This window comes from Pogoniulus pusillus, chromosome 2 (genome assembly GCF_015220805.1).
Source record: "Pogoniulus pusillus isolate bPogPus1 chromosome 2, bPogPus1.pri, whole genome shotgun sequence".
NCBI classification, from domain to species: domain Eukaryota; kingdom Metazoa; phylum Chordata; class Aves; order Piciformes; family Lybiidae; genus Pogoniulus; species Pogoniulus pusillus.
This window is the reverse complement of record NC_087265.1, coordinates 45,388,118-45,409,882: the sequence shown is the minus strand read 5'-3', so window position 1 is coordinate 45,409,882 and position 21,765 is coordinate 45,388,118. Positions and strand designations below refer to the sequence as shown.

Sequence of the window (21,765 nt, the reverse complement as noted above, 5' to 3'; positions counted from 1 at the left end):
AAAGAAATTCCCCTTTGTGTTGAGGCAGAGCCTCTTTTGCTGCAATTTACACCCATTGCTCCTTGTCCTATCCCAGTGAGCAGTGTCCCCCCACTCCTGGCAGCCTTCAGATATTTATAATCATTTATCAAATCCCCTCTCAGTCTTCTCTTCTCCAGACTAAACAGCCCCAGGTCCCTCAGCCTCTCCTCATAAGCCATGCCCTCCAGTCCCCTCATCATCCTCTTAGCCCTCTGCTGGACCCTCTCCAGCAGATCCCTGTCCTTCTTAAAGTGGGGAGCCCAAAACTGAAGGCAGTATTCAAGATGAGGTCTCACCAGGGCAGAGTAGAGGAGGAGGAGAAATTCCCTTGATCTGCTGGACACACTCTTCCTAATACACCCCAGGGTCCCATTGGCCTTCTTGGCCACAAGGGCACATTGCTGTGCCATGGGTAACTTGTTATCCACCAGCACTCCCAGGTCTCTCTCCACAGAGCTGCTCTCCAGCAGATCACCTCCCAGCCTGTACTGGTGCAGTTTATTATTCCTTCCCAGGTGCAGGACTCTGCACTTGTCCTTGTTGAACCTCATCTGGTTCCTCTGTGCCCAGCTCTCAGTCTGCCCAGCATGGCTGCACAGCCTTCAGTTATGTCATCCAAGCCTCCCGGCTTGGTGTCATCAGCAAACTTGCTGAGCAGACTCTGTCTGTGCCCTCATCAGTGTCATTGATAAAGATGTTGAACAGGACTGGACCCAGCACTGATCCCTGGGGACTCCACTGGTTACAGCTCTGCAGCTCGACCTGGCACCATTGATCACCACTCTTTGAACTCTATCTTGTAACCAGTTCCTAATCCACCTCACTCTCTGCTCTTCCATCCCACACTTCCTGAGCTTACTTACTAGAATATCATGGGAGACAGTGCCAGAGGCCTTGCTAAGGTCAAGGTAGACTACATTCCCTGGTCTCCCTGAATCTACCCATTCAGTCACCATAGAATGCTATCAGGTTAGTCAAGCATGACTTCCCCCTTGATAAATCCATGCTGACTACTCCTGATAACCTTCTTCTCTTCCAAGTGCATTGAGCTGCCCTCCAGAAGGAGCTGCTCTGTCATTTTTCCAGGGATAGAGGTGAGGCTGACTGGTCTGTAGTTCCCTGGAACCTCTTTCTTGCTCTTTTTGAAGACTGGAATACCACTGGCTCTCCTCCAGTCCTCAAACACCTCTCCTGTCTGCCATGATTTGGCAAAAATGATGGAGAGTGGCAGAGCGATAACCTCACTCTCAGCACCCTTGGGTGAGATAAGAGAGTAAATGTAAAGCAGTAGTAATGAAATCTCAATGCTTATTTATAATGAAAATCCTTTTCAGGCAAAATACAGTCCTATTAGAGCCCCTAAATACCATACTGAAGCCATATAAAAATACTATGTGTGGAAAAATGGCTTCCTTTTTCCTTTTTTTGAAAGCCCAACCCAAGCTTACAGACTTGAAGTTGAGATTGAACCATGATTACAGTTGGAAAGGTACACAGGAATTGCACATACTTTTCTCATCAAGGTTCTGAGAAAAGTTTCTTCAAGAAGAGTTCAGCAAGGGGCATTTCTGTTAACTAACATGGGAAGAGTAATTGCAGCCTGCTTAATTTGCAAGTGTTTGCCCCTACAGATTTTCAAGTTGTATTCTTAATAATGTCTCCAATGTCTACATATGTTGATGAGGTGAAGCTTTATACAAATTCAGTTCATGCTTATTTCTTTCTATGTGCAGATCTCTTGCTGAAGGCAAAGAAAATACAATACTTCTCTAAGGCTCAGGCACCAGAGTTTGAGGACTTTTTCACTTATGTTGTTATTTAGACACTATTGGGAGTTATTTCTCAGAGATTTAAGACATTCTAAGGCATGCAGAAGTGAGCAGAAAGAAAAAAAGCCCATGCCTGAGCTGAACTGTAATAATTACCTCTGGTATAAGCTGACCAGTAGGTGAAGTTAGAGTTGAAGGTCCCCCAACCAAGGAAACTACCCCATTGCAATCCACAGTGCTGTGCATCTTCCCATTCATTGGCAGGGCTGGTACCATTCTAGATGACACACTCGCCTGACTAGTGCTACTGTTGCGCCGTTCTCCGTGGCGATGTGGGACAAAGAGAGAATCTCTTCTGCTCTCATTGTCTTCAAGAGTGCTGTGCTCATCATCAGCAAAGTCGTTTTCAGATCCTATGTCCTTTGCACGACCTCTGAAGCTGAAAATGCTTGTTTTGCTGTTGCGTCTTGGTGAGAACAGGGAGCCACGAATGCTTAATAAAGACTGTGAAAGATTGAAACCAAACCAAAGCAAAACAGCATTAGAACTCAAGTTCTAAGTTCTTGGCTTTTCAGAAAGTAATTAGAGGATAGAGACTTTTTTTTTCTTCAATAGTATTGGTGAGGCTATAAGAGGGATATGACTATTACGGGACTTGAAGTAGAGGGGGAAACTCTTTTTAAGATAAAGTAGCAGAACTGGGGCAAAGTTGTGTAAAAGGTTGGACACTTTTGAACAAAAAGGGTAGTTTCTTAGCATGACTGTTAACTGTAAGTGTATGTCTTTTATTCATTCTTTATTAGAGGACAGAGCTAAGCATCTTGTACTTTTCATCCCTTCTTTGTCCTCTGAATGCCTAGGAATGGGCTGCCCAGGGAGGTGGTGGAGTCACCATCCCTGGAGGTGTTCAAGAAAAGCCTGGATGAGGCACTTAGTGCCATGGTCTGGTTGACTGGATAAGGCTGGGTGCTAGGTTGGACTGGCTGATCTTGGAGGTCTCTTCCAACCTGGTTGATTCTATGATTCCATGGTCTAGTTGATTGCATAGGGCTGGGTGAGAGGTTGGACTGGCTGATCTTGGAGGTCTCTTCCAACCTGGTTGATTCTATGATTCTATGAATAACATCTCATAGCACTCACTGACCACTGTTTTCTATTCTGTTTGTTAGAGGCAGAACTGGTCTTAAGTTTGGTATTAAATTTAGTCTAAACGGATGTAAAAAGCTCTCTAACAGCTTCATAATAGGCTCAATAGTGTGGGAACACCACAAGAGGTACTCTAAAACTAGAAGAGACAGAGGCAACAGCTTGGGGAAGCTCTGGAGGCGCAGTGTGAACATGTAGTTCTCTGTAGCATAGTAGCAATCAGGGGGCTATAGAAGACTGCCCACCAACCAGGAGGCACCACTTGGCTATCAGGCAGCTGAAAGCAGACATTCAGCAGGGACACAGTTACCTAAAGATATCCTCTTACAAATGACAAAAAATAAAACAGTGGTTGTTGGCAATTCATCTTTTAATTACAGCAGAAGCTGGTTAATGGAATGTTCTTCTCCCTCGCCACATATTTTATTAACATCATTCATGAATAAATGAAAAGAGTACTAATTGTGGTAAAAAGAAACCTTGCATTAAGCTTTCTTCAATTCTGCCTTTGTACAGATCTTTGTATCTTGGCACATCAAAACCCTGTTTTGAGAAGTTTCTCAGTTTTTCATTTGTTTAGCTGGTGGGAAGTGCTGATACATAATAGCAGTGCTGCTTACCCCAGGATAATTAAAGTGAAAACTACACTGTAATATATAAGCCTATGTTACTGCTGTGAAAGCTGAGCACTGAATATGTACATATAGCATAGAATCATAGAATCAGTCAGGGTTGGAAGGGACCACAAGGATCAGCCAGTTCCAACCCCCCTGCCATAGGCAGGGACACCCTACCCTAGAGCAGGCTGCCCACAGCCTCATCCAGCCTGGCCTTAAACACCTCCAGCCAAGGGGCCTCAACCACCTCCCTGAGCAACCCAGTCCAGGCTCTCACCACTCTCATGCTCAACAACTTCCTCCTCATGTCCACTCTGAATCTCTCCACCTCCAGCTTCACTCCATTCCCCCATGTCCTGTCACTACCTGATAGCTTTTTGTAGCCCATTTCAGATACTGGAAGGCCACAATAAGGTCTCTTGGGAGCCTCCTCTTCTGCAGACTGAACAGCCCCAACTCTTTCAGTCTGTCCTCATAGCAGAGCTGCTGCAGCCCTCTGAGCATCCTCACGGCCTTTCTCTGGACACACTACATCATGTCCACATCTCTCTTGGAACAGGGGTTCCAGCACTGGCTGCAGTACTCCAGGTGGAGTCTCACCAGAGTGGAGTAGAGGAGGAGAATCATCTCCCTGGCCCTGCTGGCCACACTTCTCCTGATGCAGCCCAGGCTCTGCTTTGCTTTCTGGGCTGCAAGTGCACACTGCTGGCTCCTGTTGAACTTCTCATTCACTGGCACCCTCAAGTCCCTCTCCTCAGGGCTGCTCTCCAGCCAGTCACTGCCTAGCCTGGATTTGTGCTTGGGATTGCCTCGACCTAGATGTAGGACCTTGCATGTATTCATGTATTCATATATAGCTCATGTATTCATATGTATCTCTGTACATGCATACTGAGATGTATGCATTCACACAGCTAATGTGTGCTCTAAACTGGTGGTATTGCCTCTTACAAGGCTGGCAGGTATTAACCATTATGAGATAGCCTTTTTTGTTCTTACAGCTACACCAGATTTTATTCATTTGTGCTGAGATTGTCTATGCTGGCTGTCAGCCTCAGGCTGAGAGTTACTAGAAGAATATCAGCCAAATGGTTTTGCTAACCCATTTATGCAAACTTGGCTGGAGAAAAAGTGCTGTTTTGCTTATACTGAAAGATAATTTTATCTATTAAAAAAATCCTCTAGCTGCTCTAGAGTATGACACTGAGTTCTGACAAAGTGGTAAACTAATTACTACCCCCTTTGTACATGTCTTTGTAAATGCTTTTGGCCAACCTAGCATCTCAAAAACTCACATGATGACTAGGTTCCATCTGACTGCCACAGCTACCCTTGTTCTTTTAGGGAATGTTTCCATGGCTGCTATGCTTTATTTGTAGTCCAATCTTTTCAAGATGTGTTATCATGCTCTGAGCACAGCTAAATGGATCAGGCCCCTCAGGGATTTGGGAGTACTGCCTGCTCAGGGAGTCCCTGCTGGACTGAGACAAAAGCTAGAAGCCAGAATGGCTGCAATTCTAAGGCATGTAGAGGCAGAGATCTATGTGCCAATGCGCTGCTATAAAGTAAGCTGCGCTAGTTTGAGGCTGGCTGGAATATTTTGGTGAGAAGAATTAGACTGTAGGCTGTGAAAAGGAAACAGTGGTGATGTCTGCTGCACTCACAGGCTTGCTGAGATGGATAAAAACAAGAACACAAACATAGATAACAGAGTTGCTCTCTGGCTCTGGCTGTCTGTCCTTCTCTCCCTAACCTGCTCTCTGTGTAACTAATCCTTCTGCTTCCTAACCCCCCTGGCCAATTCTCCAACCTCACCTTGAACATAAGGCAAAGTCTGGGATAAGGTAGAGGGGTGGAAGGGATGTGGAAGGCTGGTTGGGACCCCCTCCTGGGGACTCAGGTTTCTGGGAGGGCTGCTGTGTCTCTGTATTACTTTTTAACTTGCATGTTACTGTCTCTAGCTGTATAGATTGTAAATCCCTGCTTGGATATTATGCTAAGCTGTAAATACAAAGCTTCGTTCTTTAACCTCCAGCTTGGCTGAGTCTAGTCTGGGTGATTTTCACAGGAGTGGGAGAGCAGGTAACACCCAAACCGTGTTTAGCAGAGCTAAACAGATCAGGCCCTTCAGGGAGTTGGGAGGAGTACTGCCTGCCCTGGAGTCCCTGCTGGGCTGAGACAAAAGCTGTAAGCCAAAACGGCTGCAATTCTAAGGTGAGTAGAGGCAGAGATCTATGTGCCAACACACTGCTATAAAGTACACTCTGAAAGAAAAGCTTGCACATGGAATATAGTGTGAAATGACAAAGCCTCTAGAGGGGCTGACTGGTCAGATTATTCTACTATATTCTACAGAATATCAGACTATCTATTACATTCCACCTTGTTTCACCAGGGGGGTAGCTGCACAGCTAACAAATCAAACCACCTCTTCTTTTACCCCGTTCTGCTGCCCCTAATCCTTCCACTCCTCTGGCAGCTCAGTTTTGTTTCACTTCCATACAGGCAACATTTGGCCCAAAGCATTTTTTTGCAACTGCAGGGTCATGATGATGTGGTCTGCTAAAGAACTCCCCCACACACACCTTTGAATAGTTTTGAAATGGATGCAGAACAGAGAGCCTGTGATTGATTAATGCAAATGTACAGGTACTAATGAAATACTCTTTGATTCCTTCTTCAGTGTACCAGCTACCTCTGCAGAAATACAGTTTCAGGAATGGTTTAATCAATTTTTTTTTTATTGGTATGTTCTTTTCATCCCTTTGCTAATAGACTGGATCAGAGCATATTAAACTCTAACACTGTTAACAGTAGTGGCACTTTTCTTCACTCACTTCTGACATAAATTGCAATGCATAAAGCTGCTGTAATGTTGTTCAAAACCAAGTTAGAGTAGATATACAGGATTAAATAAAGAACAATGCTGTACCTGGTGAGGAGATGTAAACCTCTTTTCATATGTCAGTTGACTTCCTTCAGTGGAGAAACGAAAACTTTTCCTTCTGATGCTGTCTTCTGACTCAGACTTGGGGAACTTATCAGTATCTCCTCTGTCCTCTGCTTCAGACATTTCTTTCTGTCTTCTTTTTTTCCTTCGATTTCTTCTTTCTTTAGCACTCTTTGAGCTTAACTTTGATGCTTCTGAAGAGCTTTCCAAGAGTTCTCCTAATCCCCCTACACCACTGAAATCTCTTGATGCAATTGATGCTGCTGCTACTGCTGCTGTTGCCTGTGAGGTTACAAAGCAAGGTATTCTTAACAGGTTAATAATGAACAACTGTATAGGCTTTTATCAACTGGGTTTGTTATCACTGTGGTAAAACTGCTGGTTGTACATCCTCCAGTATGCAAATATACACAGACAAATTGAACTGGAGATAAACTGTGGATTAGTATAGGTCCTCATAGCATGAGACTTGAAGTCTTCAACAGAACAATAGCATCACTCTTCCTTAAAGACTTACTGCACAAGACACTAGTCAGAAAAGTATAAAGTGTAGATGTGTCACCATATTTTCTCTCAAGCCCTGTGAGGAGAGGCTGAGGGAGCTGGAGTCATTTAGCCTGGAGAAGAGAAGACTCAGGGATGACCTCATTGCTGTTTACAACTACCTGAAGGGAGGCTGTAGCCAGGTGGGGGTTGGTCTCTTCTGCCAGGCAACCAGCAACAGAACAAAGTGGACATAATCTGAAGTTGTGCCAGGGGAGGTCTAGGCTGGATGTTAGGAAGAAGTTGTTGGCAGAGAGAGTGATTGGCATTGGGATGGGCTGCCCAGGGAGGTGGTGGAGTCACTGACCCTGGAGGTGTTGAAGCAAAGCCTGGCTGAGGCACTTAGTGCCATGGTCTAGTTGATTGGCTAGGGCTGGGTGCTAGGTTGGACTGGATGATCTTGGAGGTCTCTTCCAACCTGGTTGATTCTATGATTCTATAATTCTGTATATTTTACTTTCAGATAAGAAAACCTGACATGAAAGTATCCATAAAAAATGTCTTCTTCCTATAAAACTTTAAATATTTTTCTTCTCTTTTCAAAGAAAAGAAAGATTCTTGAAAAGTAATTCTGAATACCTTTGTTATTGATAGTCTGTTCTAAGGATATATAAACTGATTGACTCTGCTGTGCTTGAGTTAGGGATATACTTAAATACCTCACTGGCTATAAAACTAAAAGAATACTGATTATAGGCCTTCCCTCTACATTTCTGCACATTGAGGATGAATTATTAACTACAGCAAGCCTGCAAGTCTCACTCAGACCATAAGCCAAAAGTAATGCCTCTGAACTTTTTTTGTGATGTTCATAATATCTGTAACATAAAAGCATCATGGACTATGACTACTTAAATTCAGGTTTCTAGGATACTTATCATAAATACTTTACTTTTACTGTCCTTTGTTGAATTTAGTAGCATTCTTTTTGTATCATTAGCTTCTTGTGGTCTTTCAGTATCTGAAGGGGGCCCACAAAAAAATGGGGAGGGACTTTTTAGGCTATCAGGGAGTGACTGGACTAGGGGGAATGGAGCAAAGCTGGAGGTGGGGAGATTCAGAGTGGACATGAGGAGGAAGTTGTTCAGCATGAGAGTGGTGAGAGCCTGGAATGGGTTGCCAGGGAGGTGGTTGGCCTCATCCCTGGAGGTGTTTAAGGCAAGGCCGATCTAGGGAGGGTGTCCCTGGGCATGGCAGGGGGGTTGGAACTTGATGATCCTTGTGGTCCCTTCTAACCCTGACTGATTCTATGATTTTATGGTTCCTTTTTTTACCATTTAGTTAGTTACTGATTTTCCTTGTCTATTTCCACTTTCGTAACTTAGGTGGTAAATCAGGCTCTTTCTGCAATTCATTGCACAAACTAGACATGTTCTAATTCATAAAAGGTTATTATCCTTGCCTTAGGAATTGAGCTGTTCAGAAAGTGCAATTTCCATCATTACCTGAGCTTCTTCTTGCTGCTTCTTCAGTTGTTCCAGCATCTGTTGAAACTCTGCCTCTTTCTGCTCTGCTTCTTCCATGGTTGCTTGATTCTGTTCTTCATAGGCCATGGCAACCACAGCCAGGATCAAGTTAATCAGGTAGAAAGAGCCCAGAAAAATCACCAGAACAAAAAATATCATGTATGTCTTCCCAGCAGCACGCAGTGTCTAAGGAATAGAAAGTACATCTGTATATTATTTTACCACTTATCTTTGTTACTGCAGCAGCATTATGCTTTCAGCTCATGCACAAATAAGCTTCTTTACACAATTTTTGATGTCACCAACTTTTTATGTCATGAAAATGTCTTACCAGCTGATAGAGGTTTTCCCAGAAGTCTTGAGTCATTAGGCGAAAGAGTGACAAAAAAGCCCAACTGAATGTATCAAAACTTGTGTAGCCATAGTTGGGGTTTCTACCAGCTTTCACACATATATATCCCTCTGGACACTGCCTATGTGAAAACCAAACAGGAGGTACTTAGTCTTCATTTTCATTTCTTCCAGAACATATTTATTACCTTCTGGAATCATTTGCACTCTTTCCCCTCTAGGCAATCACCAAACTACAATTAAAGTCATTATTATAAAAGTTCTAAACCTCATCCTAAAAAGAAAGTAGATGAAAGATACACTTTCCATCATTCACTGCTTGAAACCAGTTTAAATTCTCCTCAATCACTTTTTGCAAATAGAATATTTATTCCAAATGAATAATTTTCCTGGCAGAGATAACTGCTAAAATGTTGTTAAAGTTACAAACAGATTAAACAATATTACTAACTGTGATGGTTTGGGTGTTACCTGCCTCCCCCCACACTTAACAAAATCACCCAGACTAGACTCAGCTGAGCTGGAAATTGGAGAATGAAGCTTTATATTTACAGCTTAGCACAATATACAAGCAGGTATTTACAACATATACAGCTATAGGCAGAAATAGACAAGTTAAAAGTCAATACAGAAACACAGCAACCCTCCCAGAAACCAGAGTCCCCAGGAGGGGCTCCCAATCACCCTTCCACTTTCTCCCCACCCCTCTACCTTATCCCAGACTTTGCCTTACATTCAAGGTGAGTTTGGAAGGTTGGCTAGGAGGGTTAGAAAGCAGAAGGATTAGTTACACAGGTGGTAGGTTAGAGAGAGAGAAAAGTGCAGCCAGAGAGCAACTCTGTTGTCTGTGTTTGTGTTCTTGTTTTATCCATCTCAGCAAGCCTGTGAGTGAAGTAGACATCACCATTGTTTCCTTTTCATAGAATCTAGAATCATAGAATCAACCAGGCTGGAAGAGACCTCCAAGATCATCCAATCCAACCTATCACCCAAGCCTATAATTACAGCCTATAATCTAATTCTCCTCACCAAACTATCCCAGCTAGGCTCAAAGTGGCACACTAACTAAGTCAGATTGTACTGTTAGGGATCTTCCACATAATGCTGAGGTGTCTTTTCTTTAAGTAAGCCTCTTCACTGTTGCCAGTTAGGTGTCTGACTTCAGCTTATAATTCTAGGCTAATCACTGGGCATATATCTGTGGCAGAATTGACCAGCAATGAAAGAGGGAGGCCTAAAGAAAAAAGTTTCAGTCTTGATCTATGAAGTCATTATTATGCATTCTTAATATTTTGTGTATTCTCTTTCTCAGTTCTAACCTTGCGCTAGTTTGAGGCTAACTGGAATATTTTACTGAGAGAAATTAGGTTCTAGGCTGTGAAAAGGAAACAATGATGATGTCTGCTGCAATCATAGCCTTGCTGAGATGGATAAAAACAAGAACATAAATATAGATAACAAAGTTGGTGTGTGTCTCTGTGTGCTTGTACTTCTCTCCCTGGCCTGCTTTCTGTGTAACTAATCCTTCTTCTTTCTAACCTCCCTGTCTGATCCTCCAAACTCACCTTGCATGTAAGACAAAGTCTAGGATAAGGTAGAGGGGGTGGGCAGAAGGTGGAAGGATGGTAGAAAGCCCCTCCTGGGGACTCAGGTTTCTGGAAGGGCTGCTGTGTTTCTGTTATTACCTTTTTAACTTGTCTATTTCTGTCTCTAGCTGTATAGATTGTAAATATCTGCTTGTATATTGTGCTAAGCTGTGAATATAAAGCTTCATTCTTTAACCTCCAGCTCGGCTGAATCTAGTCTGAGTGGCAGCTACCACCTAAAGCATCACAAACCTTTACTTTTATCCTAATTCCTTCAGTCAGGATATCTCCAAAATAGAGATTACAAGAGTTCAGATTTTATCATTAACACCAACATAATTTTCCAGTCAGACAGAAAGAAAGGCTGTTAATGAGTATTTTGTTTAGCCAAAGAGTAAAATACTTGGATTTAAGCAAGAAATCACTGTTTAGCAGCAAAATTATGCAGGCTCTGTAACACTGCTAAATCAGGAGTTGCACCTGCAACAGATAAGTTCCACATCACTGCTTTTTCTACAGAACATAACAGAAATCTTTTGAAAGGGTCTTACCCTGCATCAGAGCTATTACCACAGAGGAGAGCATCTCTTTGCCCTTCCAAAATGTAGAAATGAGCTGTGAAGAAAACATTAGGAATATATATGAATAAAGCAAATGAACCTGGAGACACTGCAAAGTCAAATCAAAAGAAATGGTTACAAAATCCAAGTGGCTAACTGCTGATCCCTTTCTAGTTTGTTCAAAATCCAAGTGGCTAACTGCTGATCCCTTCCTAGCTTGTTCAAAATCCAAGTGGCTAACTGCTGATCCCTTCCTAGTTTGTTCAAAATCCAAGTGGCTAACTGCTGATCCCTTCCTAGTTTGTTCAGAATCCAAGTGGCTAACTGCTGATCCCTTCCTAGCTTGTTCAGAATCCAAGTGGCTAACTGCTGATCCCTTCCTAGCTTGTTCAGAATCCAAGTGGCTAACTGCTGATCCCTTCCTAGTTTGTTCAAAATCCAAGCAGCTAACTGCTGATCCCTTCCTAGTTTGTTCAGAATCCAAGTGGCTAACTGCTGATCCCTTCCTAGTTTGTTCAGAATCCAAGTGGCTAACTGCTGATCCCTTTCTAGTTTGTTCAGAATCCAAGTGGCTAACTGCTGATCCCTTCCTAGTTTGTTCAAAATCCAAGTGGCTAACTGCTGATCCCTTCCTAGTTTGTTCAGAATCCAAGTGGCTAACTGCTGATCCCTTCCTAGTTTGTTCAAAATCCAAGTGGCTAACTGCTGATCCCTTTCTAGTTTGTTCAGAATCCAAGTGGCTAACTGCTGATCCCTTCCTAGTTTGTTCAGAATCCAAGTGGCTAACTGCTGATCCCTTCCTAGCTTGTTCAAAATCCAAGTGGCTAACTGCTGATCCCTTTCTAGTTTGTTCAGAATCCAAGTGGCTAACTGCTGATCCCTTCCTAGTTTGTTCAAAATCCAAGTGGCTAACTGCTGATCCCTTCCTAGTTTGTTCAGAATCCAAGTGGCTAACTGCTGATCCCTTCCTAGCTTGTTCAGAATCCAAGTGGCTAACTGCTGATCCCTTTCTAGTTTGTTCAGAATCCAAGTGGCTAACTGCTGATCCCTTCCTAGTTTGTTCAGAATCCAAGTGGCTAACTGCTGATCCCTTCCTAGTTTGTTCAAAATCCAAGCAGCTAACTGCTGATCCCTTCCTAGTTTGTTCAGAATCCAAGTGGCTAACTGCTGATCCCTTCCTAGTTTGTTCAGAATCCAAGTGGCTAACTGCTGATCCCTTTCTAGTTTGTTCAGAATCCAAGTGGCTAACTGCTGATCCCTTCCTAGTTTGTTCAAAATCCAAGTGGCTAACTGCTGATCCCTTCCTAGTTTGTTCAGAATCCAAGTGGCTAACTGCTGATCCCTTTCTAGTTTGTTCAGAATCCAAGTGGCTAACTGCTGATCCCTTCCTAGTTTGTTTAAAATCCAAGTGGCTAACTGCTGATCCCTTCCTAGTTTGTTTATAATCCAAGTGGCTAACTGCTGATCACTTCCTAGTTTGTTCAAAATCCTAGTGGCTAACTGCTGATCCCTTCCTAGTTTGTTTAAAATCCAATTGGCTAACTGCTGATCCCTTCCTAGTTTGTTTAAAATCCAAGTGGCTAACTGCTGATCCCTTCCTAGTTTGTTCAAAATCCAAGTGGCTAACTGCTGATCACTTCCTAGTTTGTTTATAATCCAAGCAGCTAACTGCTGATCCCTTCCTAGTTTGTTCAGAATCCAAGCAGCTAACTGCTGATCCCTTCCTAGTTTGTTTAAAATCCAAGTGGCTAACTGCTGATCCCTTCCTAGTTTGTTCAAAATCCAACTGGCTAACTGCTGATCACTTCCTAGTTTGTTCAGAATCCAAGCGGCTAACTGCTGATCACTTCCTAGTTTGTTCAAAATCCAAGTGGCTAATTGCTGATCCCTTCCTAGTTTGTTCAGAATCCAAGTGGCTAACTGCTGATCCCTTTCTAGTTTGTTCAGAATCCAAGTGGCTAACTGCTGATCCCTTCCTAGTTTGTTTAAAATCCAAGTGGCTAACTGCTGATCCCTTCCTAGTTTGTTCAAAATCCTAGTGGCTAACTGCTGATCCCTTCCTAGTTTGTTCAAAATCCTAGTGGCTAACTGCTGATCCCTTCCTAGTTTGTTTAAAATCCAATTGGCTAACTGCTGATCCCTTCCTAGTTTGTTTATAATCCAAGTGGCTAACTGCTGATCACTTCCTAGTTTGTTCAAAATCCTAGTGGCTAACTGCTGATCCCTTCCTAGTTTGTTTAAAATCCAATTGGCTAACTGCTGATCCCTTCCTAGTTTGTTTAAAATCCAAGTGGCTAACTGCTGATCCCTTCCTAGTTTGTTCAAAATCCAAGTGGCTAACTGCTGATCACTTCCTAGTTTGTTTATAATCCAAGCAGCTAACTGCTGATCCCTTCCTAGTTTGTTCAGAATCCAAGCAGCTAACTGCTGATCCCTTCCTAGTTTGTTTAAAATCCAAGTGGCTAACTGCTGATCCCTTCCTAGTTTGTTCAAAATCCAACTGGCTAACTGCTGATCACTTCCTAGTTTGTTCAGAATCCAAGCGGCTAACTGCTGATCACTTCCTAGTTTGTTCAAAATCCAAGTGGCTAATTGCTGATCCCTTCCTAGTTTGTTCAGAATCCAAGTGGCTAACTGCTGATCCCTTTCTAGTTTGTTCAGAATCCAAGTGGCTAACTGCTGATCCCTTCCTAGTTTGTTTAAAATCCAAGTGGCTAACTGCTGATCCCTTCCTAGTTTGTTCAAAATCCTAGTGGCTAACTGCTGATCCCTTCCTAGTTTGTTTATAATCCAAGTGGCTAACTGCTGATCCCTTCCTAGTTTGTTCAAAATCCTAGTGGCTAACTGCTGATCCCTTCCTAGTTTGTTCAAAATCCAAGTGGCTAACTGCTGATCCCTTCCTAGTTTGTTTAAAATCCAAGTGGCTAACTGCTGATCCCTTCCTAGTTTGTTCAAAATCCTAGTGGCTAACTGCTGATCCCTTCCTAGTTTGTTTAAAATCCAATTGGCTAACTGCTGATCCCTTCCTAGTTTGTTTAAAATCCAAGCAGCTAAATGCTGATCCCTTCCTAGTTTGTTCAAAATCCAAGCAGCTAACTGCTGATCCCTTTCTAGTTTGTTCAAAATCCAAGTGGCTAACTGCTGATCCCTTCCTAGTTTGTTCAAAATCCAAGCGGCTAACTGCTGATCCCTTTCTAGTTTGTTCAAAATCCAAGTGGCTAACTGCTGATCCCTTCCTAGTTTGTTCAGAATCCAAGTGGCTAACTGCTGATCCCTTCCTAGTTTGTTCAAAATCCAAGTGGCTAACTGCTGATCACTTTCTAGTTTGTTTAGAAACCTTTTTTGTTACAGTGCTTGTTTATTGTATGCATTTGATCTGTCAGTCAGTGATTTCAGGCAGCTTTACATGAGGCAGTAATATAAACCATTCCATGTTCTTTGATCACAGTTACATGCTATAGCCACAAACGTATCAAAAATAGTCATATTAGACATTCTTACTTTCATCCTCAATGTAATCCTTCCAGTTAAATGTGCTCACTGTCATATTAACAAATGTACCATTTTCATCCATTGTGCTGTTAAAGTAGGAAATGATGTTTATTTCAAAAGTAGAATTGTCTGGAGGCCACTGCAGGCATTTATTCCTCAAGTTGCCCATGAACAGCTGCAGCCCTATTAGTGCAAATACACTCAGACAAAACACAGTCAGGATCATTACATCCGAGAGCTTCTTCACAGACTGAATTAGGGCTCCTACAATAGTCTTCAAGCCTGCAAAGAGAAAAGATGCATAGTTTATCAAAGAGGATCTCTGCCTTTCCCATAGAATGAAGGCATCATGCAGACACTTAAAAAGAAATCAGTGTGTTTCAAAAAGTGAAGCTTCATGAGCAGCCTCAGAGCTGGTGAAGATGAACGAAAGAAAAAAGATTCACTTCTATGAGTATGCAATGTACAAACATTCCAATAAATTAAAGAGATGCTATTCTCAAGCAGAAAATATTATCAATCATGCTTTCCTGTTAAAGATTTGACTGTATTTCTTCTTCTTCTCTTTTTTTCCCCTCTATTTAATATTCTGCCAATGATTCGCTTAAAATGAAATGTGACTTCACAACAGAATAACGGTAGAACAGCAAGGGATTTGGAAGAGAAAGCAGCTAAATTTTCCTATCTTTGCTATATTTTCGTGGTGCTGTGTGTTTTTCTTTAAGGCTGATAGTAATTTTAAGTGGTAAACCAAACAAGAACATTCCAAATCAAGAAAGCCACAGCGCTAAAGCTTTTTGGATGGAAAAGAGACGGCTCGCTGTAAGAGAATGAAGCAAAGGAACCCACAGACCTTGTGGTTTGTGTTTCATGCAAGAAACTGTTGCAAGAAACTGTTAAACTCAAAGGCTGATTTTGCAAAATAAAAGAAGCTAGTGCTGAAAAGGCTACGAATCATAACCCAGGCTCATGATTCATGCCTTTTATTTTTTTTGGCCTTTTTCTTGTTTCATTGGCAAGATGAGCAGCAAACAGCAAGACTTAATGCTCAAAAGAAGTGACTTGGACTTCAATGGAACAGTCAGCCTCAGTGTTTAACCTAGCTCTCACCTGGAATGACTGATATTGTTTTCAAAGCTCGGAGAACTCTGAATGTTCTCAACGCTGAGACATTGCCCAGGTCCACAAACTCTGTCACATATCTGTAATAGGGGAGTTCACACACAAACACAATGACAGCACACAAATAACAGTTGGAGATGCGAGGGGCCTAACACCTTACACCAACTACTTCTTACCTGGGATTACAGAAATAGTTTTCAAAGCTCTCAATACTCTGAAAGTTCGAAGAGCTGAAACATTGCCTAGGTTTACAAATTCTGTTACATACCTGTAGGATTAAATCACAGTTATTCAGAATTGAGGCAGAGCTTATATTAAGTACCTGGGTCTTCAAAACCTCTGTGCCAACATTAGCAATCATACTCAACAATTTACCTGTCTCCTCAGTACACCTCACTTTTATACCTATTCATTTCCATCAATTTTGCTGCAGTGTAATTGAAGTAAAAATCTATTTCTATTTGAACAACTAATTAAACTCATTAGCTTGTAATAAAATGGTGACATGAAGTCAAAGGGATGGCTTCCATTCAGGTAAGCAGGAAAACCTAGGCCATGAAATTAGTGTCCCTCAGCAGTAATTATACAAACAGCTGACACCCTGTGTTGGCCTCTGCCATATTTTACTTTGATTTACGAGCACCAAAATGTGTGATGTGGTGTCTAAACTTGGCAGGTTGCAGGAATTACTTTTGAATGGAGATATATTTACTATGATCATATTTGCCACTAATTTCATGCCCTAAAAGCTGAAAGAGCTCTTGAACCACTTACGCCATTAAAATGACACTGAAGTCAAGCCAGTTCCATGGGTCTCGTAGAAAAGTAAAACCTTCCAAGCAGAAGCCCCTTGCAAGAATTTTGATAAGTGATTCAAAGGTATAAATTCCAGTGAAAGTGTACCTGAAAAGCAGGAGCAGGAATAGTAGAGTTTTGCATACTTAATGCTTATAGACAGTGCTGTTTGTGCTAGTTTGAGCCTGAAAATGAAGCTTTGCACATGATTTTATCTGTTTTCAATGGTATGCTATCTGGTGTATTATGGTTGTGCTAGTTTGAGCCTAGCTGGGGTGTTTGGGTGAGAAGAATTAGATGATAGGCTGCGAAAAGGAAACAATGGTGATGTCTGCTGCACTCATAGGCTTGCTGAGATGGATAAAAACAAGAACACAAACACAGATAAGAGAGTTGTTCTCTGGCTTTGGGGCTGCACTTCTCTCTAACCTAGCCTGATGTCTGTGTGACTAATCCCTCTGCTTCCTAACCCCCCTGGCCAACCCTCTAAACTCACCTTTGAACATAAGGCAAAGTCTGGAGTAAGGTAGAGGGGTGGGGAGAAGGTGGAAGGGTGGTTGGGAGCCCCTCCTGGGGACTCTGGTTTCTGGGAGGGCTGTTGTGTTTCTGTATTACTTTTTTAACTTGTATATATCTGCATATATTGTAACTATCTGCTTGTATATTGTGCTTAGCTGCAAATATAAAGCTTCATTCATTCAATTTCCAGAGCAGCTGAGTCTAGTCTGGGTGATTTTCCTAAGTGTGGAGGGGCAGGTAACACTCAAACCATCACACCATTCTTTATCAAAGATGGCTTACACAAAAAGTATGTAGAAGTGAAAGGAAGAAACCATTAACTGAACTTTCCCCAGACACTTAAGAAGGGAATGGGTTTTCAGCAGGTGGAATTTGAACCTCACACATTTTCTAAATGGTTCACTTAATCTCAGTTTTTGTGCTCACAAAGAATTTCAGACTCTAGTTATTTAGAGACACATTTCAGACTTCATTATTTATATTGACACTCACAGGACTTCTTCCTTGCTTACATGTAGATAGATTTAAGTGCTAAGAACAATGAATTCGGTTTAGTTGGTTGGTTTGGGAGGATGGGGATTTTTGTTTTGTTTTGTTTTGGTGGGTTTTGGTTTGGTTTTACTCAGAGAGTTTTGTGAAAATCAGTTCTGATAACAACTATATTCATGTCTGTAATGCAGGTGTGTTTCATGAATAAAGGTTAAACATGCCCAGACTGTTGTTCCAGAGGATATAGAGCTTGGTTACAAATTTACCTGGTGGGGGAATGGCATAAATTCAAGGGCACAAACCAATCTCATGAGGTTCAACAAGACCAAGTGCAAGGTCCTGCAGCTGGGTCGAGACAATGCCAAGCACAAATCCAGGCTGGGTAGGGACTGGCTGGAGAACAGCGCTGAGAAGATGGGTTTGGGGGTGCTGGTGCAGGAGAAGCTCAGCATGAGCCAGCAGTGTGCACTTGCAGCCCAGAAAGCCAACCAGAGCCTGGGCTGCATCAGAAGTGTGGCCAGCAGGGTGAGGGAGGTGATTCTTCCCCTCTACTCCACTCTGGTGAGGCCCCACCTGGAGTACTGCATCCAGTTGTGGAGCCTCTATTCCAAGAGGGATGTGGAGATGCTGAGGCATGTCCAGAGAAGGGCCACGAGGATGCTCAGAGGGCTGCAGCAGCTCTGCTATAAGAACAATGTGAAAGAGTTGGGGCTGTTCAGTCTGGAGAAGTGGAGGCTCCCAAGTGACCTACTTGTGGCCTTCCAGTATCTGAAGGGGGCTACAAAAAAGCTGGGGAAGGACTTTCTAGGCTCTCAGGGAGTGACAAAACTAGGGAGAATGGAGCAAAGCTGGAGGTGGGGAGATTCAGAGTGGACGTGAGAAGTTCCTCACTGTGAGAGTGGTGAGAGCCTGGAATGGGTTGCCCAGGGAGGTGGTTGAGACCCCATCCCTAGAGGTGTTTAAGGCCAGGCTGGATGAGGCTGTGGCCAGCCTGATCTAGGGTAGGGTGTCCCTGGGCATGGCAGGGGGGTTGGAACTGGCTGATCCTTGTGGTCCCTTCCAACCCTGACTGATTCTATGATTCTATAAATTGAAAAGCATAGAACAGTCAGTTATAACCAGTGTGATGCAGGGACTTCTGAGACTGCTGTGGGCCTTTGCAGACCTCCAGACTAAAGGAAACCTACCTGCAGACACTACTCCTCTCCTTTCAGACTCTCAGAAACTCTAACAAGCCATAATCACTGTTGAGCACACTGGGAACCCATGGATAGAGTGCAGCTTCTAAATACAGCATTCAGAGGAAGGTTCTTTAATGCAGTGAAATAAACAGATAGGAATCAATAATGGCTGTTGGAGGACAGGAGGGAATGGAGGAAGCCACAAGCAATTAGAGCTGAGTTTCTCATGGAAATATGATTTCACAGAAAACAGTGTATTTCCTTCAACAGAAAAAGTGCATCTATATTTTGTCAGAGAACAAACATGCATGTATAACCATGAACAAAAAACAGAGAGCAGAGATGTGGTTAGAATCATAGAATCAAGCAGGTTGGAAGAGACCTCCAAGATCATCCAGTCCAACCTAGCATCCAGCCCTATCCAGTCAACTAGACCATGGCACATGGTTTTCATACTTCTGTCTGCTCTTTAGTACTGCTTCATAGGTAAAGTCATTTCTTCAGCAGTTTAAGTTGCTTGTAGTTTGGGTGTTGCCTGTGCTTGCTGTAACTTGCACTTCAGCAAGCCACAATCAATGTCCCACTGTGTGAAGACCATGGATACTCAAGCAATAGGAGGCTCAGGGCTGACTTCATTGCTGTCTACAACTACCTGAAGGGAGGCTGTAGCCAGGTGGGGTTGGTCTCTTCTGCCAGGCAACCAGCAATAGAACAAGGGGACACAGTCTCAAGTTGTGCTGGGGGTGGTCTAGGCTGGATGTTAGGAGGAAGTTGTTGTCAGAGAGAGTGATTGGCATTGGAATGGGCTGCCCAGGGAGGTGGTGGAGTCGCTGTCCCTGGAGGTGTTGAAGCAAAGCCTGGATGAGGCACTTAGTGCCATGGTCTGGTTGACTGGCCAGGGCTGAGTGCTAGGTTGGCCAGGATGATCGTGGAGGTCTCTTCCAACCTGGTTGATTCTATGATTCTATGAATATATGGTTGACCTTACCACTGACACACAACAACTTTATATGTATATTTGAAGTTCTGGAGCTCCTTTTCCAATTTACAGCTCAGAACAAACACCCAGGGTACAGGAGTTCATGTTTGTACTTCACAGTAGAAGTTCAGGTATTCCTGAGACATAACTTTAAAGAACAAGACATGACTCTTAACCACCTAAATTCTTCAGGAGTGAAACAGAATTATATTGTTGATGTCATGGAATCTGATTCCTCATGACTCTGAAAGAGCCTGCTCTGGCATGCAGCTTCTTGTTTGGAGTCACACAAAAACAAAAATGGAAAACTAAAGAAGTAAAAAGGTTTAACTTACTCTACATTCTTTGTCCAGTCTGGAGGGTTACTCATGGTCATAAATACACAGTTGGTCAAAATAGTGCACATAATAAGCATGCTGAATAAGGTAGAATAGAGTTAAGGCATGTAGGTCCAAAAAAGTCTGGCAGTTTTATAACATTGAAATAATTAAACATATTAAGTGTATAGAAGTATGTACAAAGGGTGTGACATTATCAATAAAACCAGAAAATGAAGCTTGGCACATGATTTTATCTATTTTAAATTGTATGCTATCTGGTGTATTATGGTTGTGCTAGTTTGAGCCTAGCTGGGGTGTTTTGGTGAGAAGAATTAGCTGATAGGCTGTGAAAAGGAAACAATGGTGATGTCTGCTTCACTCATAGGCTTGCTGAGATGGATTAGAACAAGAACACAAAGTCAGTTTGCTCTCTGACTTTGGGGCTGCACTTCTCTCTAACCTAACCTGATGTCTGTGTGACTAATCCATTTGCTTCCTAACCCCCCTGGCTGACCCTCTAAACTCACCTTTGAACATAAAGCAAAGTTTGGGGTAAGGTAGAGAGGTGGGAGGAAGGCAGAAGGGTGGTTGGGAGCTCCTTCTGGGGACTTTGGTTTCTGGGAGGGTTGCTGTGTCCAGAGAAGGGCGACGAGGCTGGGGAGAGGCCTTGAGCACAGCCCTACGAGGAGAGGCTGAGGGAGCTGGGATTGGTTAGCCTGGAGAAGAGGAGGCTCAGAGGTGACCTCATTGCTGTCTACAACTACCTGAGGGGTGGTTGTAGCCAGGAGGAGGTTGCTCTCTTCTCTCAGGTGGCCAGCACCAGAACGAGAGGACACAGCCTCAGGCTGTGCCAGGGGAGATTTAGGCTGGAGGTGAGGAGAAAGTTCTTCACTGAGAGAGTCATTGGACACTGGAATGGGCTGCCCGGGGAGGTGGTGGAGTCGCCGTCCCTGGAGCTGTTCAAGGCAGGGTTGGACGTGGCACTTGGTGCCATGGTCTAGCCTTGAGCTCTGTGGTAAAGGGTTGGACTTAGAATCATGGAATCATAGAATCATAGAATCAACCAGGTTGGAAGAGACCTCCAAGATCATCCAGTCTAACCCAGCCCTATCCAGTCAACCAGACCATGGCACTAAGTGCCTCATCCAGTCTTTTCTTGAAGACCTCCAGGGACGGTGCCTCCACCATCTCCCTCGGACTTGATGATCTGTGGGGTCTCTTCCAACCTTGATGATACTGTGATATTACTTTTTTATCATGTCTGTTTCTGTCTATAGCTGTCTATATACTGTAACTATCTGCTTGTATATTGTGCTAAGCTGTAAATATAAAGCTTCATTCATTCAATTTCCAGCTCAGCTGACTCTAGTCTGGGTGATTTTCTTAAGTGTGGGGGGTGGGTATCACCCAAACCCTCACAATGGTGCACCTACTGTAAACCTATGCATTACTTCTATCATTAGGGCAGGTTGAGAATTTAAATGAAACTTAAGCACATCCTTAAATCTATAAAACCATGAAACAAGCACCTCAATAATTACTCATCAAGATCAGGGGGATTATTCTAAAAGATCTTAGGGCAGATGTTGGTTCTTTATGCTCGAGGTGTGCTTTGGACATGATTGAAATACATTTGAAAATATTCTCCTTTATTCTGACCTGGATCTTTTATAGGGCACCTACCCCAATGCTGAAAATACAAGGCAGAAAAAAATAGGCCTGAAAAAGCAGTTCTTTACTCACACTCTTTTGTCCTTGCTAAGTGAGTCTAGTTTTGAATAGTACCACTGGTCTGGGTAAAGCATGACCTTAGAGATATTCAAGTGCAATGGTTTGTTACTAATTTGGCCTTAGCTGCA

General features: G+C 42.9%; 1 protein-coding gene across 4 annotated transcripts in view; it reads right to left on the bottom strand.

Annotated features, from left to right (window-relative positions):
- The window catches only part of LOC135186348 (sodium channel protein type 2 subunit alpha-like), a 107,005-nt gene that overhangs the window by 62,131 nt on the left and 23,109 nt on the right, over positions 1 to 21,765 (bottom strand). Inside the window, exons 5-13 of one of the 4 annotated variants that reach the window (XM_064164021.1) lie at positions 19,922 to 20,011; positions 16,398 to 16,526; positions 15,612 to 15,703; positions 14,511 to 14,783; positions 11,001 to 11,064; positions 8,844 to 8,985; positions 8,492 to 8,698; positions 6,486 to 6,785; positions 1,947 to 2,294 (exon numbers count right to left, since the gene is read on the bottom strand). In XM_064164021.1, the coding sequence (XP_064020091.1) occupies positions 1,947 to 2,294; positions 6,486 to 6,785; positions 8,492 to 8,698; positions 8,844 to 8,985; positions 11,001 to 11,064; positions 14,511 to 14,783; positions 15,612 to 15,703; positions 16,398 to 16,526; positions 19,922 to 20,011 (1,645 nt within the window). Of the gene's footprint in view, positions 1 to 1,946; positions 2,295 to 6,485; positions 6,786 to 8,491; positions 8,699 to 8,843; positions 8,986 to 11,000; positions 11,065 to 14,510; positions 14,784 to 15,611; positions 15,704 to 15,799; positions 16,352 to 16,397; positions 16,527 to 19,921; positions 20,012 to 21,765 lie in introns of those variants that run through there. The other 3 variants (XM_064164005.1, XM_064163998.1, XM_064164013.1) reach the window with 3 other exon arrangements.